The sequence below is a fragment of the Amblyomma americanum genome, chromosome 7 (genome assembly GCF_052857255.1).
Source record: "Amblyomma americanum isolate KBUSLIRL-KWMA chromosome 7, ASM5285725v1, whole genome shotgun sequence".
Classification (NCBI taxonomy): Eukaryota; Metazoa; Arthropoda; class Arachnida; order Ixodida; family Ixodidae; genus Amblyomma; species Amblyomma americanum.
Genome location: NC_135503.1, coordinates 7132070 through 7147725, shown reverse-complemented (window position 1 = coordinate 7147725; position 15656 = coordinate 7132070). Strand labels below are relative to the sequence as shown.

The 15656-nt window shown below is 49.0% G+C and overlaps 1 protein-coding gene across 2 annotated transcripts in view; it reads right to left on the bottom strand.

Annotated features, from left to right (window-relative positions):
• LOC144098347 (cell adhesion molecule Dscam1-like) overlaps positions 1-15656 on the bottom strand; it is a 140907-nt gene that overhangs the window by 18940 nt on the left and 106311 nt on the right. Inside the window, exon 4 of one of the 2 annotated variants that reach the window (XM_077630913.1) lies at positions 8466-8642. The exons of the other annotated variant lie outside the window; for it this stretch is intronic. Coding sequence (XP_077487039.1) covers positions 8466-8642 — 177 coding nt within the window. The remainder of the gene's footprint in view (positions 1-8465; positions 8643-15656) is intronic. 2 annotated transcript variants of the gene reach the window in all.

Below are 15656 nucleotides of genomic sequence, written 5' to 3'. Positions count from 1 at the left end.
GCGTACCAAAATATCAGATTTAAAGTTTGTCCTGCTCTCGCAGAGTCCTGCGCTCGGCTCCGTAGAAAACTAATGTGGTTTGTTTTTTATAATAAAAGCAGAGGAATACAAGCGTATACCAAGGCTGATGTGCGGATATATTCATTGTTATGGTGAAATCTCACGATATGCGAAAAAATACGTTCATAAGCAACTTTCCGCTGAAAAATGCGCTTGTCCAGCATTTTTGGGTGAGAAGCAGGGCCACGAAGTCTTGCTCGATAGGTTATAAAACGACTTGCACAGACGGCAAAAGTGCTTATGCAAGAAGTAACACTTGCAATTACAGCAGAGTTAGAGTTTGAACAAGTAACAAAAAAAACCCCTAGCGGTTAAAGTATTCATCCTTTGCTTATCGTAGTTGGTTAACGTACACTCAGCAATCACTAGTGGAAGGAATATGTTACACATACAAGCGGTGGCTGTTTCTCACTGCCACTATTTCCCCGTCTGGGCGAAGAATGAGAATACCTATCGACTCTTGCGCCAGGTGTTTTGTAAAATCACCCAAGAACAGATGTAAGCGAGAGTGGTGTGGTTCGCCCGCAATAATGGCGACCAAAGGGTTGTCCCTCCTTCCGGACAAAGTGACATTTTGTGTAGACTGCACAGTGTCGGTGACCTCCAATGAAAAGACAGTGCTAATACAGAAAGTAGTTCTCTCTTTCTCGATGTACCTTACATGCAGATAAGGCCGGCTGATAGAGCGCTGAATAATCGGTTAAAAGTTTATATTCGAGGAGTGGAGGTTTAATCAGTGAAACCGCCGATAAAAAGATCTAAGCGACGTTTAGGCTTCCGCATCTGTTTTTTACGTTGCAGAAGTGCAGCAGATGCACTTCTCAAGATCACCGCTTACAGAAATACAGAGCGCTCGAATCACCCTGTGAAGATACTCAGCTCAAGTACGGAAATTACCTTCGCGAGTGTACTGCCCCGGATTGCCAGAAGAGCGACTGCGCTCGATCTGCGACGAAGGCAACGCCGTAACGTTTTTGAGGACGCAGCGAACGTAACGAGCCACTTGCCACAGCCGGGCCTCTTTTAACTGCGCTCCGAATCGAACGTGGTCGCGAACAAAAAGTGCCCCCCTCTCGTCCCTCTTTTACCACTCTCCCTCCAACCCGTCCCCGGCACATAGCGATTGTAGAGGACCGTGACCATAAACGACGAGAAGACGCATCATCCCCGGCTTCTCGATGGCCGCAGTAGCGCGCGTGCGCGTGCCGGCTTGATCGTCCCAAAGATTTTGCTTGCTTCTTTTTCTTTGAATTATGGTTGGGGGGAGAGGTTGGGTAAGGGCGCAGAGAAGCGGGCGAGGGGTCGCCGTCTTTGATCAGCATTTTCTGGCTCGCGTCGTTCCCGGCAGAGCTCAAGAAAAGAGGATCGACCGCGGTCCTAACTTTGTCGCCTCCTCCCCGCACACTGGCGCCGTCGCCCCAACCTTTCTTATTTCGCTCTCGCCCTCTTTCGAGACGCTCAGTTTGCTGTTTTGGTTACTGCAGCACGGCGCACTTAAATTACGTTTGCGCCTCTGCACACGAAAGGCGACGTGCCCTGCGTACGGGTGGAAAGATTTCGGATAAACGAACACGCTGCTCGGGAAGAGCCTGAAGGCAGGACCGCGTGTGGTGGATTCGCTGCAGTGTCGCTTCCTTGCCCGTGGCAGTTCTCGCTGTGAAACCGGGCAGCCGCCGTACTGCGCACGCTAACAGGATGCCTAACGAATGTGTAAACTGCAACGACGACCAGCGTACCCGGCAAGGGGTTGAAGCTGCAGGTAAACTTGTTCAAATTCTGCACTCGAGCGACAGTTTTTTTTTTTTCCCTTTCGTTTTCTCAATAGAAATCGTTCACTGACTTCACTGCTCCATGCTGTTCGCAAGCAAAAAGCGAGATTTCAACAAGAAAAAGTACTATAACACATCCCGCACCTCGAGGCGACAGCAGTGTCGGCATAGAGGAACGATTCTTTCTCTTCGATTCTGTCCTATCCTTATCATACCCATCGCCTACTGGTGGGTTCTGACGCCAGCAGGGCTGTGCTCTGACCAATGACCAAAGCTGAGCAGGGCCTGACTGCATTAAGGGGGAAAAGTAGAAGGGTTTCATTATCATGGATCAGAGGGTCGTATTCTGTAATGTTTTATGTCGTTTTACTTTCTGTTATCTGCCATTGGCCGCACTACTGCCCGTGACTTAGGCCAAAGCGGATTAAACCAATGACAGAGTATAAAAACAAAGGAAAACTGAACAAGCCATTACAGAATACGGCCGCTGACTATGCCGTTCCAATTCGACGTCTCGCTCGGACCGTGCCCGAAGCCCCATGCAACTATAATAGCCGGGACTTTCCTTGGTCATGACGTTGATGATCGAGCCACATCTGGCGACTTTTGGCGAGCTAAGTCCTTTAATCGCCTTGGCTTCAGATAATTTGTGATCCCTAGAAACATACGCTTGATGTAAAGCACCAAGTCGTCGACATTTTGAGCGTACCATTTCGAAGGCGAGGAAAACGCGAGGCCTCTGGAATTTTATTTTCAACTGCCTCGTCTGAATTCCAACTTTCTTCTAGTGAGCGGGCCCAGCGTCGTTAGCGTCGTCGTGCAGCTTGACCCGTCGCTGCAGCGTAACACCGCGATCGTTCTTTGCAGGACTTTCCGCGGCGTATACATAATAAGAGCGGACACGTGAGCCCATATTATAGGCGGGTGGCTTCTCCACGGAGCGTGCTTACGCCGTTAGCAGCCGAGATGGGCGTCTCTCGCAGAGGCCATTATTCCCGAAGGCCCGAGAATGTCAAGACGCGAGCGAAGAAGAAGACGACGAAGGAATAAGGGGCGAGAAAGAAAAAAAAAAACGAAGCGATAAGGAAGGGAGCGAAAATCGATGCTCTTGATCGCCACGCGGACGGCCCCGTGCTCTGGAGAGCGTCCGCTCGACGCAGGGTGGGGCCACAGCAGCCATCCGTCGACAGAGGCTGCGTTGCGTGCAACGACGGGTATGCAAAGCGGCCCGCATCTTCCGGCGGGGAGGGGAATCAAGCGTCCGCTCTCAGGGGGCCTACACTTTTCTATGTTAAATTTACTTCTCGCGTTTGAAGTAGCGGTTAAAATTACAGGTTGCTTTGCCTTGCAGAAAAGATCAAGTCCACCCGGTAAACACGTGTGAAAAGCGCCGCGTTTAGGGGGTATATACAAAAATGCTTTCGACAGAGCGGTTCGCAATGTCTGGTCCATGCATCTTGCGAAAATATTTCAAGCGTAGCCTAAGGAATCCCCTGAAGCTCCCCTCCATCTAAGCTGTTGTTTCTTTGTGTTCCTTGTTTCTGTGTAACTTTCCCCATATTTTCGTCATTGATACAGCTTTCCAGAAGGTGAGGAATAAACCGACATGGATATGAGCAGGCCTTATGCAGACTGAACCTGCCGAAAGCGTTATTTCTTCTACGACATTTTTTTTTTTTTGAAAGTGACCGCGGAAGATTGAGGGCCCACAGAAGGAGCCACACACGGCTTATGCGAAGCTGGACTGCCGTACGTCATCATTCGTGAGCGGTTTCGCGCCGACTTTCCTCCAACGAGGTTAGACGTGCTCCGCACTAATTTCTTTAATACGAACTAGTGGCAATAATCCATATTCAGCGATATAAGAGAAAGAAGCCAAGCTAACGCAGCAGAAGCAAAGAATTGAAAAGATACAAGATGAATGCAGCAGCAGCGTTTCACTGCCTCTTGGAATATAGATTTTCCACACAACGACCTTGCAGTAGGCACGCAGCTGCAGTCGGTACTCGGCGGTCATGCTGCTATTTGTGCCCACCCAATGTAGTAGTAAGCGCGTATCTTGCTCGTATACACCGGCAGCCTTCAGCACGAAAGGCGGAGGAAGTGTGGGAATGACCGGCTTATAAAGGCCACGCAGATAAATGAAGCAGGCAATCCTTTCCTTTCACTGGGCAGCTATCAAGGCTGCTGGATCAGTGCCAGAGATCCGACAACGCGGAGCACCGGTGGACGAACACAGCCGTAATCGACGATAAGAGGCACGAAAAATGGGGCAGGCAGGAGTTGAGCCCTGGGACGTCCTTCGATAAGCGCAGTCGCATTGTGGGGAGTGCCGTAAACAGCGCCTCGGACAGACAGACTGAAGTGAATGCAACGTAAACGGGCGATCGAGCGTGGGGATGCAGAGAAGCGCACAAAATCGTTGGGGTATCTCGTCTTCATTGTTAAATTTCTCAAGAGTGGTTCCACGTGAAGGGTCCATTTTCTGCTGGGCGTATAATTTTTTTTTTTTCAGTGCGAGTGTTTCAATGAAGAGAAAAAAGTGAGGGGAGTGATACTTGACGTACTACTTAGGAATGCCATCTTTTTTTTCTTTTAATGAAGCGAACAGGTATAAACATGGAAGCGCTGACAGAAGCAATGTAACGAATAAGTTTGGTCTCCGTTTCGATGCAGTTGTAGGCATCATAAACTTGGACGAACGCTGTACTAGCACCGTTCCCACTTCGAGTTGTTGATCAACTCAGCCTCGCCCTACCACGTGCTACGTAGTTTAGTATAGAGCGGCTGCCCCGGATAGGCGGTGGTCCCGGGTTCGATCCCCAGACCAGGGCGAATCTTTCTTCAACAACGGAATTTATTTCTTTTGAAGCCGTACACACGCGCTTGAATGGATGCTATTGAGTAATTACTTCCTTATAACAAACTTAAGTCTGGCAAAAATGTGCTTTCAGTTGGGCGACCGAAGATAAAACAAGCAAATGCCGAGTGTAACCTTCACGTGCGCCGAACTCGCGCGGTTGTCATCTGTTGCACAGTGTTTAGGTTTGCTCGTTTACTTTGCATACAAGTAAATTGGTCATTCCCTTCTTCCTCTCGTACTTCATGTTTACAAAGTAGTTCTGTCAAATTAAAACGGTAAACTTCCCCGCAAAACAAAGCGAAGGAAGAGTGAAGACATGAGACGTGCAGACTTACAACTAACCTCTATTTCAAGACACTTGGAGCGCATTTCAATAATACCGCACACTTAGCCTTCAACTGTCTACCTTCGCAACGTCTTCGTTTCGTCATTTAGCACAGTGTCCCGAGTAACCACGTCTCATCAACTGGCGTGCGATTTTAAATTTTGGCAAGATACGCAATGAACCGATACAACACCGGACTTTGGTTTTAACACGTTTGCCATGCAAATATAGGACTTCGTTAGAATCTGCGGGCTTTTCCCGCGAGCGCGGCTTACCTGCTTGCTCCTGATATAATTATAGTTACGAATGTTCGCCCTCGGAGCTCCTAATCTGCGCTATGTGTCGTCGGCCTTCGCATTTCTCGTCGTATTTCGCAGAACACTTGAGACACCAGCGAAGCCGGAAAGAGCGAGGAACGCAGCCGCCTCTGAGCCGGTGCATTGCTCGGGAGCAGAGCGTAACACAAAGAGTGAGCGCTGTCCTCGCACGGCGTCTCTGCACCGAGAGTCAGTGGCCGCCCGCCGCGACCGCGCTTCTCAGAAGTTCGGCTCAGGGAGGGCCTCTTGGATTCGAGCCAGAGACGCCGTCGTGTAAAGCGCGCGAACGTCTTCGGGATGCCCTCTCTCGCTACTTCTGTGCTCTCGACGCGTCACGTAGCTAGCACGACGTATGCCCTCCTCCTCAGCAGCAGTTCTTCACCGGGCAGCGCACGCTGCATGCTTGAGTCGAGAGCCCGGCGCCGGCGTATACGTGTGAGTGAAAAGCCGAGAGCCGGACAGAGAGATGCCGGTGCTTTCGCAAGCCTTTTTTTTTTTTTTTGTCGGCGTAAGGTCCGAGGCCATTTCGTGTTGCAGACGCACCGAGTAACCGCGTCGCCTGTTTGGCGGGCAGAGTGACGCGCGGTTTCGGTCGTTTCTTTTTCTAGCGGTGAAAAGAGTTGCACGCCGCGTCAGCCCTGCTTGCCAAAGCACGCCCTGCGCTCTGTGGCGTACCCACTGTGCGGCGCATTTCCGCATTGCTTCTGTTTGAACCGCAGGGTTTGGAACGCCGGCGACCTGTGGCTGCGTGCCTACGAATACGTTTTTGTGGCGCTATAGACTTACAGAAAGCTTTCACTTTTAGTATTTCATGTCAATTTCCGTTCATGAGCACTGCTAGCGCAACCGTAAAATAGAAGTCTAGAGCTTTCTTTTTGAAAAATTAAGAGGCCTACATCGCCCGATCCGCCGCGGTGGCTCAGTGGTTAGGCGCTCGGCTACTGATCCGGAGCTCCCGGGTTCGAACCCGACCGCGGCAGCTGCGTTTTTATGGAGGAAAAACGCTAAGGCACCCGAGTGCTGCGCGATGTCAGTGCACGTTAAAGACCCCCAGGTGGTCGAAATTATTCCGGAGCCCTCCACTACGGCACCTATTCTTCCTTTCTTTCACTCCCTCCTTTATCCCTTCCCTTACGGCGCGGTTCAGGTGTCCAAAGATATACGAGACAGATACTGCGCCATTTCCTTTCCCCAAAAACCAATTATTATTACTATTATTATTATTATTATTACATCGCCCGCTGAAACAACCTGAAAGGCTCGCACTTCCAGCCGACGTCAGCGCGCTTCGTCTTGTTTACGGTGCTGCCACCATACAGTGCCTCAGTGGAGCCATAGCAATATCATGACAACAGCTATTTATATACTCTGTCTACTGCTCCCGATTGCCTGAGGCTGTGGCATTCCTATCTTTGGCTGTCCCGTTTAGGTATGTGCACGGGCACTGGCCAATCATCTGCCGTTCTCACGAGTGAAAAATTGTGTGCAAAGCGGACTTGAGTTTGTGTGCAAAGCGGCGCCTGTCCCAAGTTTGACGCCGCTGCACGTTTTTGTTAACACGGAGCATAAACAGCGCAGAGTGATTATATAAAAAAAGGACGCATTAGTGAAGCACGCCGTCATTAGCTTTGTTCCTGATGTGCGCGCAGTCAGTGACTAAAGACGCAGCTATTCGGAAGTATCCTACGACGCATTAGTGTTCACAACTAAGAAAAAAGCAGCTTTCACTGCTTCTGCTCTCTGGAACATCATACAGAGCATTACACAAAGCCCCTGAAGCAGAACGCACGGCGAAACTGTCCCTACTGCCTATCAAGTGCGACACATAAGGATAAGTAACTTCAAGTTTCGAACTTAGGTTGTGCAAAGCTCACATTGTATGCCCACTGTGGCTTAAGAGAGCTTCGCGGTAACTTCTGCGGTGTAGTTAGACGCATATCGCGCTTGCGTAAGCTATTTGCCGGGCTCTGGCTTTCGAAAGGATTCGCTCCCGCAGTCAGGTTTAAGTTTTGCAATATTTCTATGGGCCGCTGCCTTCGGTTCTATTTCTTTTCTTGCTTGCGCGACGCTCAGCGAAAATGCTCCCGGCGTAAGTTTGCTTTCGTAACATGGTGTTAGGGCGGAGAGAACGGCGCAGCTCCGCACGGAACTGTTATCGGGAGTGCGCAGTGCACATGCCTGGTCCGGGGGTTCTGCCTACCATTTCTATCTCTCTTTTTTTTTTTTTTTTGAGGTCCGGCTACGAAGAGAAGCGACGGTACAATATTCGCTTTTTACCCGGGATGCACTCTTCGGACGTGCATGGTGCCGTCTGGCACATTCCACGAAAACAGAAAATCCATCGCGCCTTTCCAAGAGCTTTCAGTGTTACTCGTACATTTTGGATTTTCGACAAGATTTGCTTCGCAAAGCTTCCCCGTCAGCAAAATATCTCCACAACCGTAGCTGTTTCAAGCACGATGCACTACATAGCTCCTATTTAGAAGTTTTTTTTATACGCTCGTGTGAAAAGGAGCACGCCAACTCTGCCTTGGGCAGATATAATTTTCAGCTGATTTTTTGGAATTCACCGGATTTCCATGTATTTCGGTGGATTCTACTGAGTTCTTCTCTATTACACTGATTTACTTCAGTTTCCCGGTTGAAGCCTTTGAGTTAAAAAGAGCATAATTGGAAGAAAGCATGTCTCGCTTTTATCGGTCCCGTGCGAGCGCTCTTTCACGCCCCTTACAAAACCTTCTTTAGACAGGCTATAAACTGTCCATAGACTTCTGTTTATAAAGTCTATAGACTCTCATCTATTCCATAGACTTCTGTCTATAAAGTCTATAGACTCTCATAGATGAATACCTAGAGAACAGTTTATACGCAATACAAATCCTATAGACAGTTTATAGAGAATCTATATAGATATATGGAAATACACTTTTAGTTGACTTTTGTCTATAGACAGTCTATAGACTATAAATATACGAATAGAAATATGTATAGGAAGGCTATAGAGTCCATAAGGAGTTTATGGACTGTCTGCAGACCATTCTTATAAGGGTGACCACCGCTGACATACGGCCCTTCGATCGACGCCTGCCAGAACACGACGCAGCAGAGACGCACGCGAAAAGAGCACTCACCGTGGAGTGACAGGGTGAGCGTCCCCTCGAGGTCCTGTCCGAGTCCGTTGGAGGCGACGCAGCGGTACCTGCCGGCGTCTTCCTTGCGCACCTCGCGGATGACTAGGGTCCCGTTAACCAGCAGCGACACCCTGGCGCCACCGAGCGGCACGGGACGCAGCTCCAACTCGTCAGACACTGCGTGTACCGCGGTGGGAGAAAAAAAAGAGACGTCTCAGGGACCGAAGTGTGGCAAATATAATATAAGCTGGACGGAGAAGCGCGTCATGGGCGCAACAGGCTACTAAAATTCTACGCCAATCAAGAGGCTCCTAGAACCCAGATCCAAACAAGCTGTACAACTGATGTCCATGGCAGTGATTTTACTTTTAGCGTGAGGTTGAGGGCTCGGGCCAGACGAAAAAGCTCTTTCATGGCAGCTCGAAAAGTGTCTAAGGGCCCATACAAGGCAGCAGTGGTTACAAATATCCTGGCAACGTAAGTTCCCTCACCTAAAAGAAGAGCTATCAAACAAGATACATGATACATTTGCCTTTATTATCAATCGCTATCAGAGGAACGCATATGACAAAAATTGGAGATATATGAGAAGATAATGCACGATGTTGCGATAAGCTCCTGCAAGCCTTTAAAACACCTGATTGTGTGTATCATATACACATCAATGTCGGCATCGGGTTACATGACAAAAAGTGTACATACGCAATTAGATGGTGATACAAAAGCAATTGCTCGAGTACCACGGTAAAACACAGGTGTTGTACGTCGGTAGTTTCCCAGCTTTAAAAAATTGATCTCTGGCTTCAAGACAGATCTTCTTTCCATATTCATTTAGCAGAAATGAAATTAGGTATTTTAGTGACTAAAAGACAGTCAGTACGCCTGTGTGGTACAATCGCTCGCCGCGGTGGCTCAGTGGCTCTGGCTTTCGACCGCTGATCTCAAGGTCGCAGGTTCGATCCAAACCGCAACAGCCGTATTTCGATTGAGGAGAAATACAGAAAAGCCCGTGTGCCACGTGATGTCAGCGCACGTTAAAAAAAAAAAAAAACAGGTGGTCTACATTAATCCGGAGCCCTCCGCTACGGCGTCTCCCATAGCCTGAGTCACTCGGGACGTTCAAACCCGACAAATCCACGATGCAGTCCTGTATGGTACAAGCCACGTACTATGACTGCGATTATGAGGTTTACTTTACTGTTCCTTTCATCCTGTGGAGCTCTTATAAATGTCTCCAGATTATCATTAGATAAAACGGAAGTATGTACTAAGCGAAATTCTAAATGATTTTTCATTTTTTATTATGTATTTGACGAACATTTCTTTTGCAAGGTGGAAGCATAATATACTAGTGATATACCGAATGGCTTTGTCGGCGGTGGTGGTAGTGTTTTTTTATTAAAATAATAGTAAAAAGGAAGGAAAAGATTTTTGCTAGCCCCGGCATCTGCCATCGATACTGATGCACCTGAGCTGGGGCAGCGGAAATAAAGGATAGCAAGCAGAATGGAGAAATGAAATGAAAGAGGTGAGGGGACAGGAAGAGAGGATAGCGGACTTTCTTGTGCAGAAATGCAATTACGTTCATATTTGCAACTGTTGTTGAGCCCGAAACGACTGAGCAGTAGTTTAAATGTGAGGTAAATGCTGCATGGTAAATCTGCACTTTTTCTTTTTTCAGAGAAGCAATAACGACGACAAGCTGGTGCACGCACAGCTGATTTACGTAATGAGTCAGTACGATGTGTCCATGTCATATCAGCCGAAAATGTCACGCCAAGGGTCTTATGTTTGTTAACAACTTTAATAGCAACGTTACCGAGTGCTGATTCTTTACAGCAGCGTGCCCGTTTTTTAGGATTAAATAATATGACTAGATTTGTTTGCATTGATTCTAAAGTCATTACAGTTGTGCCACTCACACAGCTTTGTCAGCTTAGTATCCGCTTTTGTAACCACTTACTGTATATCACGACGAGAAACAAACACGCTAGCATCATCGGCATATAACACACAACAAATATTAGTTCAAGCTGAACAGTATCGCTGACATAGGCGTAAAAAGAAACATTTAAAACAGACTGCCTTACGGCACACCGGAGCAAATGTTTCGAAGAGTGAAATTTTTCTCCCGACGCCGACTCACGCTTCCGATCTTAAGTAAGGTCGTAACAGAGCTGGAGCTATGCCACGTGCGCCATAGAACTCAGCTTAGTTTACAAATTGTGATGTTCATAAAGCCGAAGGCCTTACTGTAAGTGATAAAAATAGTGTAAGGTTGCGGCTTTCAACATGTTTGATATTAAGTCATTTCTGAGTTACCACTGCTGGTATATTTTCTCAACGGAAACCATATGCTGGTAGTCGTGTGTTAAATTGTTTTCAAAACAATTTTTCTACGCACACTAATTATATCTTATCTATACTCCGTTTCATACATCATGTGCAACGCTGTCAAAGCTAGCGTTCTTGTTTGCGCTGCCTGCATCCGCGACCAAAAAGTAGTGCGCTCCTTGTGGTGAGCGAAACATCGTAAATGATTTACCTGCAGGCTTACTATATATGACACATTTGTCATCAGCTTGATTCAATGCACTCTTATTGCTGACGACACGCTGTCGCTTCCTCGTGCCATAGACCACTCGGGCACAGAACAAGCGCGGAGTAACACGCCCTTCCCTTTATTTTCCCGTGCGGACTACTTTCACAGCGTTGCACCTGATGTATGAAACGGAGTATAGGAATTTCGAAATACGGGTAATATACACTTAGGCCAGTCTATATTACCAGTTTTTTTTTAATCTTGTCCTCCTCCTTGCTTGAGCAAACGGCGTCGGTAACAAGTTCCGAAACTATACAATATATTGCACCCAACAAAATCAGTTTTAAATCCTCGCACACCAAACTAGCCATGACAGGTGCCGGCGTTTGCCACGTTTCCAAACTTTCGAGCTGACGACGTGCGTCCGGCTCGCGACAATACATCCCCTGGGAAATCTCTTCGGGGCAACCCCGGTGCTGGGTTTGGCTGTCGCCAGACGCGGGCGCGACGGTGTGCTGTGCGATATGCTGCTCGCCTGTCACGGAGGGGGGGACGTGCGCCTCGGCGGCTTCACCGTGGCTGTGTGGCGCGGCCGTAGAGTGCTTTCGATTTGGAGCCCCGGCGTCTGGCGTGGCTTTCAACTGCACTCCTGGGATGAGGGAGGAGGAGGCGGCTGCGTTGCGCCCGGAAACTGATTTATCGCCGCCTGTTTCCGCGCACCCTGTTTCCCAGCGGGTTCGGGCCCGAGGAGCGATATACGCGGTGGCGCTTGTAATGCGCCCTTTGGTTTTTACCTTTTTGTAATGTTTAAAGGCAGCAGCAGCGCTGGAGATAACGGTTGCCAGAGCACGAACGCAGATTGCGCGCTGTGCCACGACGTATGAAGGCACATAGAGTCGACATGAAAATGGGGGCAAGGACCTGAATGCGGGAAGTCAAGGGTAGCGATTCGCAGTTTTCATAGCTCTGTGAAGCCCCCGCCCCCGTGAGTACTGAAAATCGGTGCTCTTAAAAAAAAAAAGACACATATTTACAGAACCGAAACGAGAATTCACGAGAGAGACGGCCACAAACAGTGTACTACGGCTCTGAGCGTTACAAAGGGGTCGAATGGAATGGCGCTAGATAGCATAAAAAATGCTTAAAGTCATATCATTACGATTCCACCAAGAAAGAAGGCAAAAAAGAAAGGCAGACAAACAGGAAGAATTTCCGGCTGTAGAACGAGGTTCTATAGGTATGCATGAACATGCGGGCCGTGAAGTCCATGCTGGCAGACTAATCTCTCGACAGATGAACAGGTTTGGGCTAGGGTTGGTGATTAATTACAGAAAGTAAACGATAGTGCACGAAATGAAAATACGGCGAAAGACAACAGGACACATGACCAGCGTTGGTCCGGAGTTCTCTAGTCTTCCGTCCTTTTTCTTTTCCATGCGCTATGACTTTCTATCATTCGCTCATATTCTTCCGAAGGCCCTTAACTGAAGAAATGGAATGGTACGACTACTGCTATATTTGGGATAGAACTATTTTTCTTGCTGACCCACTGCAGCGATGTGGCTATGAGCTGTTATCATTGGTTATTACCAATTTAATATACAAGCAATCAGGCCAAGTCAGTAACCCGTGTATAATAAGAGCTATCAGCCCTCAAAGTTATCGCCTCCATTAGTCGCCACGTGTGGTCGTTTGACAGAACGAAACCGCCACAAATAATGTGTTAAGCACATCGCATGCAAGATGCGTCTCGCAGAAGCAATAAGCGTAATGCGGATTCTCGCTGCCATAAGCCTAATGATGCGAGTGCCACTCCCGGCAGCACAGAGCAGTAATATGGCAACATTAAAACAAGATGGAAAAGCGAAGGTTTCCTTGCCTCTGGGTCTCCGAATGCAGCCGTAATCGATACGAAGCGCAAAATTTTTTGACGCGCTGTACCAACCTCGCATTCAAGAAATTAACCTCGTCGTGTAAACGACTCGAGCGCACTTACCGAACGCGCGCTAATGGAGCCCTAATGAACGAGAGGCGGCCGCTTGTTTGTCGCGACTTTCGCCTCTGTTTCCCGCCTCTTGCGCTGAGGGCGGTGCGACGCACCAGCGATGCCCGCATAACCCATTCACCTAATGGAAAGCACCACCCGCCACGCGGCGGCTGTTGTGTACGACGTCGCCGGACTCCTGTACATATCGCTGGTCAGTCGGCGTACAAGTTGCATGCAGCGCGTTGAAAGCTGGAGCTGAGGTCTCAGCATTAATTGCGAGCTTTAACCACTGAACGACTGTGGTTCAAACTACCGCGTTCCCTTCAGCCTGGGTTTCAATTTTCGTGTTTGTTCCGGAGGAAAGAAACCAACAACAACAAAAAAGAACTGAACTTTTCTTTCTGGCGGTTGGGGGGCGGGGGTAGCAACATAGCTGACCCCCCCCCCCTCCCCCCCCCCCCCCCCCCGCACACACACACACACAGTGCAGGCACCCACTCCGAGGACCACCTGGACCGCGTGACGACCAGTCACGCGATCCAGGCAACATCACGTGACATGCGATCTTGCCCGCCTAATGAATACTCTCACCGGACAGAAGGTGGACGTGGAAGGTTTTGATTACGACATATTACGACGCCAACGATAACGCGGTTTACCCTGCAGGTTATAATAAGACGAATATGGTGTCGCATGCAGTCGTGCAAGAATACATGCGTGCAATTTTCAGCGCGCTGCATTGAATTAAGACGTGCGTATTAGTAGCAGTATTCAGGGCGAAGCAAATGTGCACCTATGTGGCTGACAGAGAGAGGTTGAGCGAGGGCGAGCTCTTTAGTGCACAGCAGCAGGGAGCTGGGCCAGTTCCTTTGTTTTGCTATGCATAGCGCCACAGCGGAAGCTGCGTCTCGGAGCGTCCGTGCGCATAACAATACGCCTGTGAGCCCCCGCCGGGGCTTATCGACGATCAGAGTAGCGGAAGCGGGCGCTCATTACCATGCGAAGCCGTGCCTGTACTTGCGCAGCCCTCACTTGTTCACCGCTCGGCGCATGCGCGGCAAGTAGAGGAACATAGGAAGGCCGTAGCTTTCTCTTCCCACGAGGCTTGCCATTCGAACTATCCGTGCCTTCATTTATTTATTTTCTTCTTCCGACGCTTCCCGAATGGGTCGTCGAACCGCACTGCCGTCGTAGACTGCGTGGCACAGTCCTCCGGGACACGGAGACGCAATTGTTGTGGCTCTCTGTGCCATTCGGGTTTGGGATGTTTTCCAAGACGAGCGTGTATGCAGACAAGCGGGACATCCGTTCTCCTTGACTCAGTGCGGGGCAGGTTTGCGCTGACGTACTTCAGTTGTTTATACAGTCTTACCTCGCTGTAACCAAACGGTTTATAACGTAATAGTGGATATAACGAAGGAATGAAGATTACCCTTGGAAGCTCGGTCAATACGGGCTATAACGAAGCTACGGCTATAACGAAGTAATCGCCGGGCCCCTTCAACTTCGATATAACGATCTCAACTGTATTTATATTTTGAGCTTTTTTTGGCGCAACTCACGCTCCGTTAGGGGTGTTTGCTGGCATCCATAATAATAAAAGATGGCAAGTTCTGCGTGGAAATGACGAAGCCTCTTGTTGCGTATATTTAAAACAGTTCCACATGCTCGAAATAAAGCTTACACATTTTAATCAGCTATCTTTAGTCCATCTCTTTACAAGTTGTGGTTCATCAGCCATGAAAGCAATGTGCCGCACCAATGGCGCAGTAGCACGTGTCGGCTAACCTTGCCACAAGGCATGACCCTGTGACGAAGGTGCGGGGAGATTCTGCTAAAAGCCTGCACTGTGGCAGTCAACTGTTGTTGATGGGTGCTTTCGGCCATCAATACAACAAGAAAAGAAGCCGACGGAAAATTGCCCAGCCGGTAGTACGTGCGTGCACGTAAAATCGATTGCTAATGCTTGCACGCACATCGCAACCCAAATATTCTGCGCGCAATGCGAATTTATTGAGCGTGCGAACATTAGAAAACACTACGCGGGAAAACGTTGCGAAACGATCCATGCGGATAAAGCGAAATCAATTTACCCTACGCCGAGAATAAGCGCTTGTGCTTAAGCTCATGCTACCGTGCATTCGGCTTCACGCCTGACAGCTGATCGGTCGTTGCGCTAGCGGTGCTGGTGGTTACCCGTCACGGACGATGAAGCGAGAGAAGTTTTCACGACTTTCTGTTCTGCCTGCACAGCTGAAACAGAGCATAACGGAAGAGTCTTGCCGCAGAATTACGATCGTTATTATCGATCCGCGTACTATGCGCTTTATTTTCCTTCATTGTGCCGCACCGTCAAACGAACGTGCACGTCGGTTGACCGCGAGGGCCTCTTTTGCTGCCTGTATACCGCGGGGCAATAAATCCCGACCTCCTCTTTCGTCCCTAGGACCGACCCATCTTGCCAGCAAGCCAGACGCTGTTGCCAAAAACCGCGGGCGCAGACAAAAGGAGCCGTAAATTTCCCACGGTGCGAAGACACGGCGCGAATGACGAGTTGGCTGCTGCGCTGGCAGTCTTGGAAGGCGCCAAGACAAACAAGCAGCAGACAGCACGCGGGAACTCGTTCGCGGACAGTCGCTTTCCACGGTCTGTCAGGTACGCC